We start from the raw sequence: 21,624 nt of genomic DNA, 5'->3' as shown, positions 1-21,624 counted from the left end.
GACTCGTTGTTCTCCAAGGAGTTTCTGAGACATCTGAGTCAGGTGCATAGGATCCATCACATACACAGGAGAATGGGAGCAGAGAAAAAAAAATAAAAATGGTATGGGTCAATTATAATGTCAGAGACACCGCACTACACTCGCTCACAGAGCCAGTGCGCGTGTCCTGAGTACAGAAACAGTGCTAAAAGATACCTGTGGAGCAGGGCAGCAGAGGTGACAATGCGTGCTTCAAACTATTAGTGTCAGGGTCCAGTCAGCGCCAGAAAGTAAAGAGGCACAGAACCTGTGGACACTGAAGTTAGCAAGCTGGCACAGGACCTATGGTCAGGTGACTGCAAGGGGGCGGGGCATAGCGTCCTGCTTTCAAATATGACAGGACACCATACAACAACTCAGAGTCAGGCAAAACGGAGGTCACAACAGTACGGGCAAACGAGGCACAGGAGGGACAAACAGACGGGTAGTCAGACAAAGCCAAAGGTCATACACAAGAGGGCGACGTGGTACCAAGGGGACGAGCAGAGAGAAGTCGGGTCACAAGCAGAGAGTCATACACGAGAGGTAGCGCAGTACAAGAGGGGCAGGCAGAACTCGTAACAGGGACAGAACCAGATCAAAACCAAACAAGCAAGCAAGATATCAGGCACAAGGCACACGTACGCACAAGGTCAACTAACTCAGCCGAGGGCAGGAGTATAACTGGCACCGGACCTAGGTCCAGTGAGCATTAAATAGTCACCCTCTGCCAGAGAGAAGCGGAACAATTAACCCCCAGTCTGATCAGGACGGGCCAAAGCGAAACCCCGCCCTGGATCATGACAGTCTGTCTGTTATTTCACCTTTCTTTTCTGCTCACTTTCTAAAACTGAGCATGGACAAAACAGAATTCATCAGCTTTCACATCTCACTCTACCCCTCCACCAAACCTATCCACATCAATGGCTGCTCACTTTCCCCAGTCCCGCATGCTCAGTGCCTCGGGGTGATCCTCGACTCTGCCCTCTCTTTCAAGCCACATATCCAAGCCCTTGCCTTCTCTTGTTGACTCCAACTCAAAAATATTTCTCGGATCCGTGCATTCCTTGACCAAGAAACTATGAAAACGCTTGTGCACGCCCTTATTATCTCCTGCCTCGACTATTGCAGCCTCCTACTCTCTGGCCTCCCCTCTAGCACTCTTGCATCACTCCAATCTATCCTAAACTCTGCTGCCTGACTAATCCTCCTGTCTCCCCGTTATTCCCCAGCCTCTCCTCTCTGCCAAGCCCTTCACTGTCTTAATATTGTTCAGAGGCTCCAGCTCAAAACCCTAACTATGACATACAAAGCCATCTACAACCTGTCACCTCCATACATCTGAGACATGGTCTCCCGGTATTTACCTACACGCAACCTTCGATCCTCTCAAGATCTTCATCTGTACTCCCCTCCTATCTCTTCTTCCCATAACCACATACAAGACTTCACCCGTGCTTCCCCCATACTCTGGAACTCTCTACCCCAACACATCAGACTTTCGCCTATCACGGAACCCTTCAAAAGGAACCTGAAGACCCATATCTTCTGGAAAGCCTGCAGTGATCCTCAGTCTACCGAACCATTGCACAACCAGCTCTACCCTTTAATAGTGTATCCTTATCCATCCCCTGTAGACTGTGAGCCCTCGCGGGCAGGGTCCTCTCTCCCATTTTTTTACTTATGTGTCCTTGTATTGCTCATGTTTATTGTACTTGTCTTTGTATGCCCCTTTTTCACGTGTAAAGCTCCATGGGATAAATGGCGCTATAAAAATGAATAATAATAATAAATGCCCCTACATATTAATATTACCCACTCTTTACCCCCACCACTGTTTTGCAAGGAGTTGTAGTTATAGCTCCCAAAATATGAAGATAAAAAACAGATTTGTTTTAAAAAATGATATTCTTGTATAAAAGTAGTAAAATAAAAAATTGGGAATCAGCCAAAATTGTTTTGAATGCTGCAATAAAGTTCTTACGTCAATTATTTTGTACAATAAATGCTGTAAAGAAGTAAAAATAACATACAATTCCAGAATTGTTTTTCATTCATCCTTTCTACCAAAATGGAATAAAAGTGATCAAAAAGTCATATGATCCTAAAAATATGAAAAACAAGTCCTATTACAGCTTTATTTACAGAAAAAATGATGACAAAAAAGTTTGTTTTTAACCCCTTTCCCACCCAAAATATATCCATACATCCCTGTGACCTTGTACTTATTGATCTGGGACGTATGGATATGTCGTGACGATTTTGCGTGCACACAGCTGTGCACGCATGATTGCCGCCGGATGTCAGCTGATTCTGTAGTCCCACACTGCATTTCGGGAGCAGGCAGAGAGAAGAAAGCCCCTCTGCCCTTGCCCTATGTCATCGCAGAGTCCCGTTCGTTGCCGTGGTGACCCAATGTCGTCATGAAGACATCCGGGTCACAAGAGCTAGCAAAGTTGTTTGATCATGCTCAGAGCATGACCAGCAAGTTTGCCTGTCAGTGCAGCACTGACAGTTTGCATAGTGGGACAAAGTAAAAGTGTTGAGAAAAGTAAATAAAAGTTTTTAAAAAATTGTAAAAATATTTCTTTAAAAAAAAATGAAAAAAGTAATCTAAACATATTGTACCCATAAATAAATATTTTTATGATAAAAAATTATATACAATAAAACTAAACATATTTGGTATCACCGTGTCCGGAACATTCCTAATCTATAAAACTGTCCCACTAGTTAACCCCTTTAGTGAACACCATTATCAAAAGAAAAAAACAATGCTTTATCATCATACCGAAGATAAAAGTGAAATAAAACGCGATCAAAAGGGCGAATATGAATAAACATGGAACCACTGGAGACATCATCTTGTCCCACAAGAAACAAGCCATATTACAGCTCCATCAGCGGAAGAATAAAAAAAGTTATCGTTCTCAGAATAGAGCAAAGCAAAATTAATTATGATTATTTTTTTTTCTTTAAAATGGTCTTTATTGTGTAAAACCGCCAAAACATAAAAAAGATATAAATGTGTTATCACTGCAATTGTACTGACCTGAAGAATAAAACTGCCTTATCAATTTTACTACACGGCGAACTACATAAAAAAAATGGAAAAATTATAGCTCTCAAAATATGGCGATGCAAAAACTAGTTTTCGCAATAAAAAGCGCATTTTACTGTGCAACAGCAGCCAAATATAAAAAAAAGATGTCAGGTATCGCTGTAATCACACCGACCCGAAGAATAAATTCACAATATCACTTATACTATATGAGGAACGGCGTTTTAAAAAAAAAAATCTTCACCCACTGTTGATTTATTGATTCTGCCTCCCAAAGATCGCAGTAAGGCCAGGTGCACATTTATCCTGTTCTCTGCACTGAGCGCTTACCTTGGGGTTTCCGTGCAAATCTCTGAAATACATGATTCACATGGAACCCTCGTTGGAAGATTCCCTATAGTGAGGCAGATAGAGGCACCATGGATGTCATGTGGCCCTTGATCTGGCAGTGTCCGTCTTTTTAGAAGTGCATAAAAGTGCCATTGGACACAAATTTGTGCACTTTTGAAAAGAATACACCGCTGAACAGAGACCAGAGGGAGTCCAACGTAACTCTGCTGCCTCATTATAGTGAATGGATCCCTCGGGGCTTTCATCTCAATCACGTCACTCAAAGTTTTAGATGGAAACTCCGATGTAAGTGCTCAGCGTAGAGTGCCGGATAAATGTCTTGTACTATGTCTATTGGATACTTTTTATATATATACAGTTAGGTCCATATATATTTGGACAGAGACAACAATTTTCTAATTTTGGTTCTAGACATTACCACAATGAATTTTAAAAAAACTATTCAGATGCAGTTGAAGTTCAGACTTTTAGCTTTCATTTGAGGGTATCCACATTAAAATTGGATGAAGGGTTTAGGAGTTTCAGCTCCTTAACATGTGCCACCCTATTTTTAAAGGGACCAAAAGTAATTGGACAATTGACTCCAAGGCTATTTCATGGACAGGTGTGGTCAATCCCTTCGTTATGTCATTCTCAATTAAGCAGATAAAAGGCCTGGAGTTGATTTGAGGTGTGGTGCTTGCATTTGGAAGGTTTTGCTGTGAAGGAAACATGCGGTCAAAGGAGCTCTCCATGCAGGTGAAACAAGCCATCCATAAGCTGCAAAAACAGAAAAAACCCATCTGAGAAATTGCTACAACATTAGGAGTGGCAAAATCTACAGTTTGGTACATCCTGAGAAAGAAAGAAAGCACTGGTGAACTCATGAATGTAAAAAGACCTGGGCGCCCACGGAAGACAACAGTGGTGGATGATCGCAGAATAATATCCATGGTGAAGAGAAACCCCTTCACAACAGCCAACTAAGTGAACAACACTCTCCAGGAGGTAGGCGTATCAATATCCAAATCTACCATAAAGAGAAGACTGCATGTGTTAGGCGTCAGGTTCCTGTTGTTGCACAGGGGGAATCCCGAGCCCTGCTCCCAGCGGTCTCCCATGCCTCCCCAGCGGAGTTTGCTCAGCAAACTCGTCGGTCCCAGTGCTCTGCCCAGACCAGCTCTGTGGGTTTGCGTGCTGCTGCCACCTCTGGCACAGCTATGGCAATGCATGCTGCTCAGCAGCGAGTTTCTCCAGGGACTAAGTCCCCATGTCGGGCCACTGAGCATGCCCGTGGAGTGATCTCCCATTGGAGATCGAAGGTCACGTGCTCAGGTCCTGCGCGTGTTCGGATTGGCCCATCCGAGAAGCCAGGAGGGTCCTGCACGCGCGCGGCTATCGGCCATGCGCTAGGATAGACTGTAATTTCATACTATGAGGAGTGAGTGGTGTATGCACGTATGAATGTCTCTGGTGACTGACTCATTATGAAACCCCTACCCTTGGTACGCATGTGTTGTGCAGCCTAGCCTGCTAGCGCCCAGGCTTAGGTGTAGGTAGGTCAGAGTCTGAGTCACGCTTTAGGCATCATCAGTGACTTGGCACGCCTCAGTGCACGTGCTCCACACTCCATTGCCAGCTTCTATAGTGGCGTTCGTGGCAGCGACGACGCGCGCTCAGAGGGCCTAGAGGGACTCTAACCCCGTGTCCTTGGGGTAGAGTTCTGTGGCCGCTTTCTGGCGCGCTTTAGCCAGGCTCTGTGAGCTAAACAGGCCCCGGCATTTATGTTCAGCGGTAGTGCGGCTCTGTGAGTTAACAGAGTTTGCTCCTGTTCACTCGGGGTGACGTAACCCACGTGTGACCTTTCCACACCGCTTTATACTTCCGCCATTACCTAGCAGCAGTATACCACCTCTGCACGGTGGACCCCAGGCTGCGAACGCACCTACTATTATTTTATAATTTGGTGCGTTCCGCCAGCCCTAACAGCATGAAAGTAAATACAGAGGGTTCACTGCACGGTGCAAGCCACTCATAAGCATCAAGAATAAAAAGGCTAGACTGGACTTTGCTAAAAAACCATCTAAAAAAGCCAGCACAGTTCTGGAAGAACATTCTTTGGACAGATGAAACCAAGATCAACCTCTACCAGAATGATGGAAAGAGAAAATTATGGCGAAGGCGTGGTACAGCTCATGATCCAACGCATACCACATCATCTGTAAAACACGGCGGAGGCAGTGTGATGGCGTGAGCATGCATGGCTGCCAGTGGCACTGGGTCTCTAGTGTTTATTGATGATGTGACACAAATGTTGTCTCTGTCCAAATATATATGGACCTAACTGTATATATTTTCTCTGATAGAGGTATCAGTTTTGACCTGTAGTGCCATCATTTAATTTTCTGTACAGACTCATACATATCCTTGCACTATTCACATTAAGCTGTTGAATGTGTCATGATTATACATTATTTATTGCAAACATTTCAAATTGGATGACTCTATTGATGAGTTTACAAATTATAATACTGTGTATACTGAAGATCATGTATTATTTTATGTTTCGATACAGATTTATACTTGAAAAAGGCTTAGTCAAGCCGAAACGTCGTATTGATATTATCTGTATTCCACAAGGATCATTTTTTTCAGCATTTCTGAATTGCATCCATAAGGGTTGAGTCATTTGATTTTGTTTATTTTGATTTTTTTTTAAGAGTAAAAAGATCATTAGAAAGGTCTTTGTACTGTCCCCGCATATATTTATACATTGTAATAAGATCACCCCTAAGCCTTTGTTTTTCCAAACTAAATAACCAGTTCAGCTATGTCAGCTATACTCGGGTCGGCTTATACTCGAGTATATACTGTATTTTATATGACACATCTCTGATTTGAAGGCATTGTGTGGAAGGTGACTTGACAGACAGACTTGACTGGAAGTAGGAGGGGATGATTTGTGCACTACAGACGAAGATTGGCAATGACAGAAAGGTAACAGCAGGGAGAGACTGAAAAGGGAGTGCAGTACCGAAATTTGACCACAAGATGGCAGGGGGGAGTGTAGTTCAGGACTTAACATCAGCTTGCGGCTATAGAAATGGCTTAGTCATGGGGGGCGGGAAGATAGGAACCCAGGAGGGAAATTCCCAGTGAGAGAGGGGATAAATAGGACTGGTTGGAGTTCCAGAGGCTAGGCTAGTCCTGGGAGGAGCTCAGCAGAGGAAGACTCAGGACAGAAAACGGAGAACGGTGAAGAGCTTGACCAGGGGAATGACAGGAGAAGACAGTCGGGGGGTGGCCCTGACACGACGTAACGCAGGACAGACGAGGCCCCGGGAGTACCGATTGGACGACGACCTCGAGCAGGTGAAGTGCTGGCGGTAGGTTGGTCTAGGACAGCCCCAGTGAAAGATCCGCGAGGGACGTCATCACGACTAAAGGAAAGGTGGAAGGTACCCGGGCCTGGAAACGGAGAGTTGTAAAGGAACTGCGGTGCATGGCTAAGGTCGTTAGGAGGACGGCCAATAAACCCGGATCTGTTACAACTGAATTCTGCCTCCGTCTCGTCTTTGCCACGTCCGGTCGTGGTAAGCAGTGGACCCCCCCCCCAATTCGGGCCACCACCACAGCATAAGAATTCAAAGTTTGAAAATTGCTAAATGCAAGTCATGTCAAAGAAATTTTACTATTATCATGAAGTACAATATGGATATAAGCAACACAGCACTCTAGATAAATGCTGTTGTTAGTGCTCAAGTCGGGTATCCAGACCAGCCAATAAATGAAAATAATGATCTTGGCACTCAGTATGTGGACTAAAAACTCAGTTCCTTTTTATTTTATGCATCCAGACAAAATGAAATAATATATTTTTGGTCCAACATAGGCCCTTCATCAGAATATTATTGTTAATGGAATCTAGAATACATATAAAATAGAAATAAATAAATGTTTTCAATAATATATACATGATGTCATAATATGCAAAAAAAGTAATACATGACATAATAATTCAATCCAACTTGTCAACGGAGTAGAAGAGATGAGTAATGGCTAGAAGGTGTTCTATCCAAGCGTGCTCAATGTGAACGAGACATTCGATGGAAACTCCATCTGTGCTGTGCTAGCCATTAAGGGAGGATAAGCATATTGATAAGAATCTGGCATAACATTGAGAAGGCATTAAAACAGCGACTGTGGAATTGCTGTGTGCCAAAGTGTGATGAAACGGATATAGGTATATCTAATAAGAGTACTTCTGTGCACAAAGAAATTCTAGGAACAAAGGCCTACTGGTACCAAGAAAAAATAAATCATTTGTTGTAATATCCAAGTAGAAATTAGCAGGGTATCCACAGAAGACGTAATATTGTGCTGAAAAGGAAGTGATATTGTTATTGTGAGGAAAAATACATGGCAGAGTTGCTAAAACTAGTGACCTGATATGAACCAATGAGCGTGTGAGAAGCCTATAAGCAACAAGGTACCTGGATGTCATGTGAGCTTAATGAACTGAAGGCGTCAATAAGGCATCCGTAAACTGTAGGGTCCGGTTACTGGACTTAGATACTGTGGGGAAAAAATTCTAATAAAGTACTGGAACCGGTAAAACATGTTGTATAGACTGGCTATATTAAAGGCAATATACCTGAACACCATGGGGATGAATAAACTTGGACACCATGGGGCGGAAAAAACAGTGGGAGACTACCGCGCTTCTGTATTGGGCAAATGACTTGCAGAGGAATGGTGCTGTAAATAAGGGAAACGATGTTATGAGAAATTAGGATGCAGGAGTACGGCTTGGAAGCCTCGTTTCCCGGTATTATTACCTTAAAAGCCCCCGTCCGTGGTGTAGAAAAGCCACCTGGTGAGGAGGACGCTGTGTGGCTGCAGCACTGCCGAGTTTAAGTGCTGACCAAGAGAGCGCGTCATATTACGTCACAGCGGTCACATGACTGCTGGTGTGTTGAAGGTGCGCATGCGCAGTGGGCTCAGTCATTGTAATGACAGAAACTGCAGAGCTCTATGCAAGGAGAATATGGACAATGCGGTATAATGCTGTAAGGCTCAGGGCTGGCCATATGTCTAAGGCCTGTTTCACACATCAGTTTTTGTGTTCAGTCGAAATCCGCTAAAATGGCGGATAGCGGATCCATTCCTGAACTGACCAGAACGTTTGTCACCGGACAGTTATTTTAACGGATCCGTGAAAGGAAGAATTTTAAAGGAACCGCTTCCCGGGGGAAGGAGAAGAGAGAGATTTTCCAGCCGCCAGAACAGAGTTTAGGGTTAAATTTCCGGCTGAGTGAACTCTTTCAGCCATGCGCAGTGAGAAGTGCCGATCCTGCCGCCCGAAAAAACGTTACATGCTCCGTTCGGGCATGTCGGCGGACGTCAAAATTTTGGCGGATCCGCAAAAAACGGATCCAACGGATGGCCATCAGTCAAGATCCGCCGGTAATGCAACTCAATGGGAAAAAAACGGATCCGCCAAAAAAAATGGCGGATCCATTTTTTTTGCAAAACGGTGGATTTTGACTGATGGACAAAAACTGATGTGTGAAACAGGCCTAAATAGAGTATAAGAAACGCAACATTTTCAGATTCTTATCAATATGCTTATCCTCCCTTAACGGCTAGCTCTGCACAGATGGAGTTTCCATCGAATGTCTCGTTCACATTGAGCACGCTTGGATAGAACACCTTCTAGCCACTAATCATCTCTTCGACTCCGTTGACAAGTTGGATTGAATTATTATATGTCATGTATTACTTTCTTTGCATAGTATGACAATGTATATATTATTTAAATTTTTTCTTATTTCTATTTTATATGTATTCTAGTTTACATTAACAATAATATTCTGATGAACGTCTTATGTCGAACCGAAAACTAAATTTCATTTTGTCTGGATGCATAAAAAAGTGCCATGAAGTACAATATTTCATGTAAAAACATTCTCAGAATCACCGGGATCCATTGAAGCATTGCAGAGTTATTACCTCATAAAGGGACAGTGGTCAGAATTGTAAAAATTCACTTGGTCATTAACGTGCAAACCACCTTGTGGGGTAAAGGGGTTAAAAAAAGGAGTACAGAAATACTTATTTTTTATCATCATATTTAGCCCCAAGAATAAAGATAACATGTCAAGCAATCATTACAAATTGCTTACAAATAATATAAATATCTAAATTTAGTATTTAGTATTAGTGGGTCATACTGACCCACAGAATTAATTTAACACTATATTTATATGACTTGTATAATAGTGTAACATTTAACTCCTTCACCCCCAAGCCTGTTTTCACCTGACTAGGCCAAATCTAACAATTCTAACCACCGTAAGGCTAGGTTCAAACTGCAATAAAGCAGCTCGTTCAACGCATAGCATTGACGGGCTGCGATAACGCTATAGCATAGCGTGATCGCGTTATGCTATACTGCTAGTGCAGATGCTTCATCTGCGCTAGCGGTGACGGACCCTCGGACACTGCAGCCCGCGTTCGAGGGTCCGTCACTGAATGACGGCACATTGCTAGTGCATGCCGATTATGGCATGCGTTGGCGATGCGCCCGATAATGGGGGTTAATAGCAGCTTTAACGGATTGCGTTACACCGCGTTATGCCACGGTGTAACGAAATCCATTTAATGGACTGCATTAATGCAGTGTGACCCCAGCCTAACTTTATGTGGTAATAACTCTGGAACGCTTCAACATATCTCAGTGATTCTGACACTGTTTTTTTCACGACACATTGTGTGATGTATTTCAAGGGTTTATTTCTGTTAATGTTGATGATTATGGCTTACAGCCAATGAAAACCCAAAAGTCATTATCTCAGTAAATTAGAATACTTTATAACACCAGCTTAAAAAAATGATTTTAAAATCCGAAATGTTGGCCTACGGAAATGTATGTTCAGTAAATGCACTCAATACTTGGTCGGGGCTCCTATGGCATCAATTACTGCATCAATGCGGCGTGGCATGGAGGCGATCAGTCTGTGGCACTGTTGAGGTGTTATGGAAGCCCAGGCCAAGTCTCCTGATAGTTACCTGAATCCAATCTCCGATCCTCACAATATCTCCTTCTCTAATCCCTCTTATCTCCTCTTCCCACAATCCCATACAAGATTTTTTCCCATGCGTCCCCCCTACCCTGGAACTCTGTACCACAACATATCAGACTCTCGCCTACTGTGGAAATCTTCAAAAGGAACTTGAAGACCCACCTCTTCCAACAAGTCTACAACCTGTAGTAACCGTTCTTCCACTATACCGCTGCACGACCAGTTCTCCTCTTACCTACTGTATTCTATCCCATCCCCTATAGACTGGGAGCCCACGCGGACAGGGTCCTCTCTCTTCCTGTACCAGTCAGTAACTTGTATTGTTCCTGAATATTGTACTTGTTTTTTATTATGTATACCCCTTTTCACATGTAAAGTGCCATGTAATAAATGGTGCTATAATAATAATAGAACAGGACAATTCAATGATTTATATTTAACTACTTAGCATCAGGCCATCAGAATAACTTGTCAGTAATCTTTAATTAAATTCTTCAGAACCTGCTGTGTTCAAAACTCCCAGACTTATACAATCAATGGCAGAATTAATAGGAATACCACCTGCCCTAATACATACTTAATGAGGGCAATTAGGTGGATTGGATAATAACATGTTCCTTTGTGGGTTTCCCAGGAGACAAAGTACATCCTTTTCACCGAAGGACAGAGAGACTTTGAGTGGCTGAAAGCATTGCAGCAGAACAAAGAGATCACCAACAGTACTCTGAAGCAATACAGGTATATAGCTTGTTACCCATCAAATGCTTTCTGTGGGACTAGCCATCCATATAACATTCTCCCAGTGATCGTATTCATCCCCTACTCTGTACAATAGAATGTCTGATCTATCACCTACGATAAATGGATATGGTTACGCTTTCTGAAAATCTGCAGTTTCAGCTTCCCACATTAATTTAACTGGGACTGAAACTAGATATTGATGCTTATACAAACGTATAGAAATAGCCTGATGTGTATCTTATTTATCATGTATGTTATAAGGATTGTTGATGAGATGGCCAGAGAAAAGCATGGCAACACAACTCAAAGGATGACTTTGAAAAATTGAAGTCAACAGTAGATACTGTACTTGAAAGTGTCTCCTCGGTATTAGGAATTTATTTTTTATACTTTAAATCTTGGTTTCCCTACATAGAACTTGTAGTCTGTAAATTTCACAGATCAACAAAACAAAATTCACTTACAGTCATGGCCAAAAGTATTGACACCCCTGCAATTCTGTCAGATAATACTCAGTTTCTTCCTGAAAATGATTGCAAACACAAATTCTTTGGTATTATTATCTTCATTTAATTTGTCTTAAATGAAAAAACACAAAAAGAATTGTCCTAAAGCCAAATTGGATATAATTCCACACCAAACATAAAAAAGAGGGTGGACAAAAGTATTGGCACTGTGCGAAAAATCATGTGATGCTTCTCTAATTTGTGTAATTAACAGCACCTGTAACTTACCTGTGGCACCTAACAGGTGTTGGCAATAACTAAATCACACTTGCAGCCAGTTGACATGGATTAAAGTTGACTCAACCTCTGTCCTGTGTCCTTGTGTGTACCACATTGAGCATGGAGAAAAGAAAGAAGACCAAAGAACTGTCTGAGGACTTGAGAAACCAAATTGTGAGGAAGCATGAGCAATCTCAAGGCTACAAGTCCATCTCCAAAGACCTGAATGTTCATGTGTCTACCGTGCGCAGTGTCATCAAGAAGTTTAAAGCCCATGGCACTGTGGCTAACCTCCCTAGATGTGGCCGGAAAAGAAAAATTGACAAGAGATTTCAACGCAAGATTGTGCGGATGTTGGATAAAGAACCTCCACTAACATCCAAACAAGTTCAAGCTGCCCTGCAGTCCGAGGGTACAACGGTGTCAACCCGTACTATCCGTCGGCATCTGAATGAAAAGGGACTGTATGGTAGGAGACCCAGGAAGACTCCACTTCTTACCCCGAGACATAAAAAAGCCAGGCTGGAGTTTGCCAAAACTTACCTGAAAAAACCTAAAACATTTTGGAAGAATGTTCTTTGGTCAGATGAGACAAAAGTAGAGCTTTTAGGGCAAAAGCATCAACATAGAGTTTACAGGAGAAAAAAGAGGCATTCAAAGAAAAGTACACGGTCCCTACAGTCAAACATGGCGGAGGTTCCCTGATGTTTTGGTGCCTCTGGCACTGGACTGCTTGACCGTGTGCATGGCATTATGAAGTCAGAAGACTACCAACAAATTTTGCAGCATAATTTAGGGCCCAGTGTGAGAAAGCTGGGTCTACCTCAGAGGTCATGGGTCTTCCAGCAGGACAATAACCCAAAAGGTTATAGAGATACACAAAATGAATGGCAGAATTTAACAATAGGACCACATTTTTTCTTTAACTTTCCTTGGGATATTGGGACACTGAAAGTGCCAATGCCAAGGTGGCTTCCAGAAAGTTAATTCTGTGGATCAACTAGTAAAGAAAGGCAACAAAAGGGCTCATTCAGTTGACAATGATTTTTCTCATATGCAAAAAACGATCCGAGTTTCATCACTAATTTTAATCAAGAGTTCGGTGAATATGTAAGTTTTTACCATCAGAGTTTCATCAGATTTTCTCATACACAAAAAGATGAAGGTTTATTAAGCTTTTCTTATGAAAAAGTCTATAAAAAATAAACCAGGACAAGGATGGCTTTGAGTGCTGTGCGATTTAGATTTGCATTGCCGAGTTTGGTCCATGACTTGGATCAAAATAGGACAGAAGCTTTTTCATTAAGGTGTTTACGTTAAAATTATGGTGTAAAACACCTTAAAAAGTCGCAATGTACAGTATTTGCGAAACTTGGAAATTGCTCAAAAATATTGTAACATTTGGTGTTTACTCTCCTGTCTCGGCCAGCTATGCCAATACGGGTGGAACGGGACGTGGCTATGCCTGCCTTTCAAATTCATGAAAAACTATGCCACTTTGGTAACGTAACTTCTTCCAGAAATTTGCTCCAGTAACTAACTGGACTATATATCTTGCAGGGTCATGCATCAGTTAACAAATATGCCTAATGCATTAAACCCATATTTGTCTAAGAAAACATTCTTTGCTCTCCATAAAAGCACTGCCGATGAAAAGGAGATGCGAGGATTAAAAATTAACTGATTTTTATTAAAGCTATATGTTTCGGAGATGGTCCAGCCCCTTCCTCAGGCATATTTTTCAGGCATAATTTTATCCAATTAATGCATTAAGCGACGTGCATCAATTAATGAGTAAGGCGCAACATACTCCATTCAGCCTGTTCATTCAACCTGGCGGAGCAATGCCAGTCTCAATGAATTGACCCCAAAAAAATGAAATTAGCTTTTTATTTTGCAGTAGTTCTGAATGTTAAGAGTCATACATCACCATATTCTAGATGGAGAAGCCCCCTTGTAGGCAACTCAAGGAAAAATGTGAATTGCTTTATAGTATATGCCATAGCACCCTTAGGCTATGTGCAAACGGAGTTTTATGGCTCTGTGGATTTTGTAGTAAAAACCGCAGATATATCAGCAGGACTAAAGTCCTGCGGTTTATCTGCGGTTTTGCCCTGCGGTTTTACACCTCATAATGGATGAGGTGTGAAACTGCAGCGTTTCTGCACAAAAGAATTGACATGCTGTGGATTGTAAACCGCACCAAAACCGTGCGGAAAAATCAGCAGCACGTGCACTGCGTTTTCTAGTTTACCATTGAAAACAATGGTACTGTACAACGCACCTAAATCTGCTGCGGACCCGCAGATGCAGAAACGCTGCAGATCCGCAGCAGAATCCGGACCGTGTGCACATACCCTGAGTATCACGTTTAAGAGGGGGCACTTACGTATTTTTTCACACAGTCATTATGCCTCACAAATTTCTTTAGACTCCGTCCCCGGGATGACTTTGGTAACAGTTTCGACTTGAAGAATTTATTAGTTGCACATCCAGATTTTTCAAGGTACTTGAAAAACAGGTAAGATCAGCTTAAATATTAAGGTTACAGTAAATGTACAAAAGATTACAATCCTGTACTTACACCAAGTTCTCTATTTGTAATGCAAAAACCTAGAGAACAAGAAACAAAGAAACTTATATTGTAATCTCTCTAGATTAGTTTTATTGTTGCTCTTACATATACATAGTCAATAAATTTATTTTTGAAAATGTGGCCTAGAGAATCATGTAAATGTTACTGCTTCCCATCTTTTGTCTCATTTACTGGACAATTGCTATTTCCTGTTGAATATAAACAGTAGACTAATCAGATGTTATATTAAAGAACCACCTTTTTTTAATTCAGCACTAGATTGATATGTAGTAAAATACTTACTGGTCGCTGTCTTCTGCTCCCATGTTGGATGCGAGACCAGGAGCCATTTTTCAATGCAAGTCTATAAGACTCAGAACAAGGCTCTCATACACTTTTACATGGAGAGCTGCTGATTGCTACCTCTGACTTCTGGACTGTTACAACTGTGGTCACAAGATGGCGGACAGGGATTGAAGCAATGCTGGCACCAGTAAAAGATGGCAACTGGAAAGTATTCTATTACATATTGGAAACAGATATTAAGGATGTGAGTGTGGTGCTGAAATAAAAAATACTTTAAAGGTGGCTCTTTCAAAGATAAGTCCATCTGGGTCGCCCTCCCAGGGCTGTGGGGTACTCGGTACCGGGCCAGTCCTTCAGAGGGGAATGTCACAGCAGCGGTGACCCGGTCCGTGGCCCTGGGCACCCATGTAAAAGAGGATTGAGTGATGAAATAAAGTTTATGAGTGATTCGTGACGCCACCTGTGGTGTTCAGCAAAGGAGGTGTTAAGCCGACGCTGCAGACAGATCCTCTGGGACAGATGGTGGGGTGCAGCAGTGATGTTATAGCCCTCCACAGGCAGGGCTGTAGTCCCAGGGCAGAGTAGATGAAGAGGATAGGTGTTGAGGAAGAGGGTGCAGTGTCTGGCACAGAGATGTAGCAGTGCTGAAGAAGTTGCAGGAAGAAGGCAAGGACACAACAAAGTGTAGTTTCTTTACATTTACTTTGTAAGTGCAGTCCAGGGTCCAGATTACAGATGGTACAGGAGATGATTAGCCTGGAAGCAACTTAGGAATCTCTCTATCAGATGGGTTGTGTAGTCTCCTCTCTAGCGCTTACTTGAGGTACATGCAGTACTGTGTTACACTGACGTTCCTCCTTCTTTTTCCCTTTTGGATCTACCTTGTATGGCAGACAGCTGTAGCCTTCTATCTCCTTTGGCTGACACGTCGCTGTGGTGCCTCCGAGTCTTAGATGGGAATAGAGCATTTACAGCTTCCTATTCCTCTAGTTTCTGTTGCGGGACCGTCAGTATCCATACAACCTTGGAGACCAGGCTCCAGATCATGCGCTTTAGCTGGGAATGAGCCTCAACTCTCTGCACAATCTCCCCGCTCTTCTCCTCACGTCTACACACTTCGCCCTCCTCACAGAACTGACTATTTTCCCCTCCTGGCCCCCAGAGAGAAACTCTTCCCCTTAGTATTGGTTCAGAGCTCCCTCTGCTGGCCTAGAGTGGGAACTGTGTTGTATGTAGAGATTATCTGTCAGAGAGACCCTTCATTGCTTCCAGGCATGACATCACACTTCCCTGGAGGAAGGTAATGCCATTGTGGCAACCATACACCTGGGGGCGCCACACATCAATACCTTAATATGGCCAGTCTGCTCCTCCATTACTGAGAAATTAGTGTTTGAATTGATATGCAAATGAGGTCATAGATGTGAAGCCTCTGTCACTCCAACTCTACTCCCCGCCAGAGACTCCTCCTCCTGCTTAACTGATGGCTCCTTTGCCTGAAGTCACACAGCAAAAAAACTGTCAGTCAAGGAAGAGAAGACGGCACTGGGTGGGAAACAGAGCTGGAGTGACAGAGCTACCATAATCCTTCAGCCTCATCTGCATATCAATTTAATAGCTTATTTCTCAGTAACGGAGGAACAGCCTGGCCATGAAAAGATATTGCTAAACTTATTTTTGAAAGAGCTACTTGGTCATATACTGTAAATAGTTTGAAATGCTATTGACAGATTTCCTTTAAACTAAGCCTGATGAGCAGATCTAAGTAGTCTTTAAATCTTGCTTTATATCATCACCTTTTTATTTAACTATTAAAAAGGTATCAACCTCTGAGGACTCAATTGATAGTTGCAATTAGGTTCAGAAATATTTGGACAGTGACCAAATTTTCATGATTTGGTCTTTGTGTGTCACTAATATCCTGTGAAACTTTTAGGAATTGCAAACATTTTTCTACAAAGCCTCATCTTTTCAGGGATTCAAAAGTAATTGGACAAATTAACCATAAATAAAATACTCATTTTTAATTCTTTGAAGTCTGGAAGCCATGGACATAACCAAGCGCTGGGCTCCCTCCTTTGTGATGCTTTTCGAGGCCTTTTCTGCAGTTGAATTCAGTTGCTGCTTATTTGTGGGTCTTTCTGCCTTAAGTTTTGTCTTAAGCATGTGAAATGCATGCTCGATGGGTGTTAAGTAGAGATGAGCGAATTTGTTTGGATTTTGACCCCGAATCTGATTTTGACATATTCGGGCCATATTCGAACACTATTTGTGTAGAATGTATGTATGATCGGTTCCAAACATATTCGGTAATTTCGACTCCCATTGACTCTAATGACGTTCGGCTGTGTTCAACGAATATTGCAAAAACAATATTCGATGCCGATTGTATTCGGAACCGAATCTGAACATATTCGCTCATCTCTAGTGTTAAGATCTGGTGATTGCCTCAGTTATTGCAGAATATCACACTTCTTTGACTTAACAAACTCCTCGGTTGTATCTGCAGAATGTTTAGGGTGTGTGTACACGCTGCGGATTCTGCTGCGGTTCCGCAGCGGATTTGGCCGTTGCGGATCCGCAGCAGTTTTTGCTGCGGTGTACAGTACCATAATATCCAATGGATATTAAAATCTGCAGTGCAGACGGTGCAGATTTTTCCGCGCGGTTTTCCTGCGGTTTCTAAACCACAGAAAGAATTGACATGTCAATTCTTTCTGCGGATTCCGCTGCGGTTTGCCAAATCCTCCATTGTGGAGATGAAAAACCGCAGGGCAAAACCGCAGGCCAATCCGCAGGTAAAACCGCAGGTCTTTTGACCTGCAGATTTACCTGCGGATTTTACAAAATCCGCGCGGCCAAATCCGCACCCCAATCCGCAGCGTGGGCACATACCCTTACAGTCATTGACCATCTGTACTGTGAAGCAGCGTCCAATCAACCTTGCTGCATTTGATTGAATCTGAGAAGAAAGTACAGCCCTGTACACTTCAGAATTTCTTTTGTTTTCATACTAATGATAGTCTGTTTCTCTTCCATTGAGAGTTTCTTTGACCTCATATTGTGGGTTTACAGCAACAGCTTCAAAATGCAAATGCCACAACTCAAATCAGCTCTAGACCCTTTACCTGCTTAATTGATGATGCTTTAACAAGGGAATAGCACGCACAGCAAATTAAAGAGCTTTTGAGATAATTGTCCTATTACTTTTGGTCCATTTAAAAAGAGTCACAAACATAGTAAAGAGCAAAATTTCTAAACTCTTACTCTAGTTACGATGTGAATACCCTCAAATGAAAGCTGAGAGTCTGAACTTTAATCCCTTATTGATTATATAACTACATCTTGAATATGGGTTTAGTAAATAGCTAAAATGCCCAAACTTGTGTCACTGTCCAAATATTTCTGGACATAACTCTATGTACTAGACACTTAGGACTACAGAAACCTGAGATGTATATAAAAAATTTTTAGGGATGTTCATAGAAATATATGAAGCTATCACACGCAGGTCAGGAGATGTGCAGTCAGTCAGTAAGGCGGCGCATACGCAGATTAAGATCTCGATATCCAGAGTTCAGGAACAATGAATCAGGTAACGGCAGTTCTTGTGAAACACTTAACGTGTCACAAGTTCCTCAGACTGTGACTCCTGCTTGGAAGTCAATAGTGCCAACAACAGCTGGCGCGGTGCTTATCCAGGAAGGTCCTGTAGGCAACGAGGATCTGTCTTCTGGCGGCAACGGTCGGTCTCCAGTACCTTCCGCTGAGTCCCTAGTCCATTAGTTGATGCAGCCGAGTCAATTAAGGCCGCAGCGCTTTCCGGGTCCAACGTAGACCGGCAAGTATAAACTGCCAAATCAGGGCGCAAGTGTCTGTCCTGTACTCGGTTTCTCTTATGTGGCATGTGCGCTGTACTCATGGACATGGAACATATGGCACCTTGCTCTCTGGTAGCCACCGGGCACCCTGCACCTCTCTCTCTCAAGTCCCAGCGGTTGGTGGCGGGGGTTTAATGGCCGTAGGCCTGCGCAGCATCGGTGCTCTGGGGACGGAGCACTCCTCTCAGTCTGCTGCACACCGCCTGCCCGGGCCAAAACTGTCCCTAGGTCATTGGGTCCGTCTGCTGCAGGTCGTCGCAGCACCAGCGGTTTGAGTGCAGAGCGTGCTGCATGCCCTGCTGCTCGCACGCTGACGGCGGGGGCCTCTCTGCAGCTTCGCACGCTTTCTACCTCAGCTTCCGGCCAGGTTCTCTGACTAAATATGCCCCCTCTTCAAGGGTCATGGGGCCTGTCCAGATCCTATTCCTTCCCCCAGGAAACAGGGAAGGCAGCTTCAACAGTTCCGGTTCCGGCAAGCAGGTACCTGCAGCCCGGTCTTCTCCCTTATATCTAGTCCGCATGTGACCATATATATGCAAACCACATACTTGTCATGTAATTGCCTGCACTCACTGGCAATATTGGGAAATTCTGGCAGCCTGCAGTGCGCAAATTGTATGGATTCAGAAGTCTGCAATCAAGTAAAGTGACTCATGTTCATATGTTACATTTCCCAATATTTGTGAGGATAAAACTGAGGTCAGGCTCTTAACATTTTCCTGTACGTTTTGTAGGTTCTTGAGATCAACCACACTTAATGGGAAATATTGGAAATATTACAGGCCAAGCACAGGGGCCTTGGTCCTACTTACAGCACTACATCTCTGTGACCAGGTGAGTGTGATAACTTTCTAGACATAGTCCCATATGGGCAGTTGGCAGTACATTGCTGGGCTGCAATTTTTTTTTTTTAATTCTGTGTATGTCCCACTGACATTTATATAGCTAGCACAAAAATTAAGACACCAGAATGAATGTTATGTGAATGGTCACTATTAACAATGATTTGGGTCTTGAGAGTAGTAGAAAGCTGTAAGTGAGCAGGAACATTTTTTTTTTTTTTTATAAATGACTCATGGTTTTCTTGTTTCATCAAGACTGCTTCCATACAACTTTCATCAACTACTCAAAGCTTAACACTATTAAATAATTCCACCAGTTTTGGATGAGTCATTAGCCACAGCCTTGTTAATTTTCATTAGGTAATCAATTTTACTATTTTTTTTCCCCTGTATCTCTCACCTGACTTAAAAACCATGCTGAGTCACTGCAGGAGACAGTGAGCATGTGGAAATACATCAGGAACAAAACCACAAGTTGTGACAGAAACAACTTATAGAAGCAAAATTACCATACCTAAACCAGGAGGGAGCATGGGTGATGCTACACTCTTAACAAGGGTAACCAACGTAGGGGGGCAGGCACCTTTCCCTCAGTGCCAGTTCCAGGTTTTCGTGGTCCCTGGGCACAAGTCTCAGTGGGCCCCTTTAACACACACCACGATTCATGATATACAGATACGGCAGAGAAATATAGGTATAGTACAATGCCAAAGATTTCAATTACTTCTTACATTACACGAGTGATATCTATTGTAAATTATAGCTCAGAAATGGGCGAATCCTCGCCGCACACAGTGCATGTGCTGGGGGATTCAAAAGTCTGCAGTCACACAGATTGGACAGTATAGTCCTACATACAGTATTATGGGAACCACACAATGCTCTATACAGTCTAATGTGCCCCACAAAGTGCTCCGTACAGTATAATGGGCTCTGTATACTGCTCCATTCAGTATTATGGGGCCCATATGTTGCTCCATACAATATAATGGGCCTCATATATTGCTCCATACAGTATTATGGGCCCCATTTATTGCTCCATACAGTATAACTGGCCCCATATATTGCACTATACAATATAATGGGCCCCAAGTATTGCCCCATACAGTATTATGTGACCCATATATTGCTCCATACAGTATAATGGGACCTACATAATGTTCCATATTCAGTAATATGAGCCCCATATAATGTTCCATACAGAATAATGGGCCCCATATATTGGTCCATACAGAATAATGGGCCCCCATATATTATTACTCCATACAGTATAATGGGCCCCATATAATGCTCCATACTGTATTATGGGCCCCATATATTGCTCCATGTAATATAATGGACCCCATATATTGCCCCATACAGTATAATAGGCCCCATTTATTGCCCCATACAATAAAATGGACCCCATATACAGTTGTGTCCAAAGTTTACATACCCCAGCAGAATTTCTGCTTTCTTGGCCTTTTTTTCAGAGAATATGAATAATAAAACTTTTTCTCCACTCATTGTTAGTGATTGGGTGAAGCCATTTATTGTCAAACTACTGTGTTTTCTCTTTTTAAATCATAATGACAACTCAAAACATCCAAATAACCATGATCAAAAGTTCACATACCTCATTTCTTAATACCGTGTATTGCCCTCTCTAACATCAATGACAGCTTGAAGTCTTTTGTGGTAGTTGTGGTGAGGTTCTTTATTTTCTCAGATGGCAAAGCTGCCCCCTCTCCTTGGCAAAAAGCCTCCAGTTCCTGTAAATTCCTGGGCTGTCTAGTAAGAACTGTGCGCTTGAAATCTCTCCAGAGTGGCTCAATCATATTGAGGTCAGGAGACTGAGATGGTCACTCCAGAACCTTCACTTTGCTCTGCTGTAGCCAGTGACAGGTCGACTTGGCCTTGTGTTTTAGATCGTTGTCAGGCTGGAACGTCCAAGTACGTTCCATGCACCGCTTCCGGGCTGATGATTGCAAACTTGCCTCCAGTATTTGCTGATAACATGCTGCATTCATCTTTCCTTCAACTTTAACCAAGTTTCCTGTGCCTTTGTAGCTCACACATCC

The 21,624-nt window shown here is 42.7% G+C and overlaps 1 protein-coding gene across 1 annotated transcript in view; it reads left to right on the top strand.

Moving 5' to 3' along the window:
• The window catches only part of ST6GALNAC1 (ST6 N-acetylgalactosaminide alpha-2,6-sialyltransferase 1), a 145,830-nt gene that overhangs the window by 87,395 nt on the left and 36,811 nt on the right, over window positions 1-21,624 (top strand). The window contains exons 6-8 of the mRNA XM_073563203.1: window positions 11,129-11,232; window positions 14,392-14,481; window positions 19,457-19,556. Coding sequence (XP_073419304.1) covers window positions 11,129-11,232; window positions 14,392-14,481; window positions 19,457-19,556 — 294 coding nt within the window. The remainder of the gene's footprint in view (window positions 1-11,128; window positions 11,233-14,391; window positions 14,482-19,456; window positions 19,557-21,624) is intronic.

This window comes from Dendrobates tinctorius, unplaced genomic scaffold, assembly GCF_039654945.1.
Source record: "Dendrobates tinctorius isolate UK_male_01 unplaced genomic scaffold, ASM3965494v1 ptg000383l, whole genome shotgun sequence".
Taxonomy (NCBI): domain Eukaryota; kingdom Metazoa; phylum Chordata; class Amphibia; order Anura; family Dendrobatidae; genus Dendrobates; species Dendrobates tinctorius.
The sequence above is the reverse complement of the archived record's forward strand: the minus strand, read 5'-3'. Positions and strand labels throughout refer to the sequence as shown.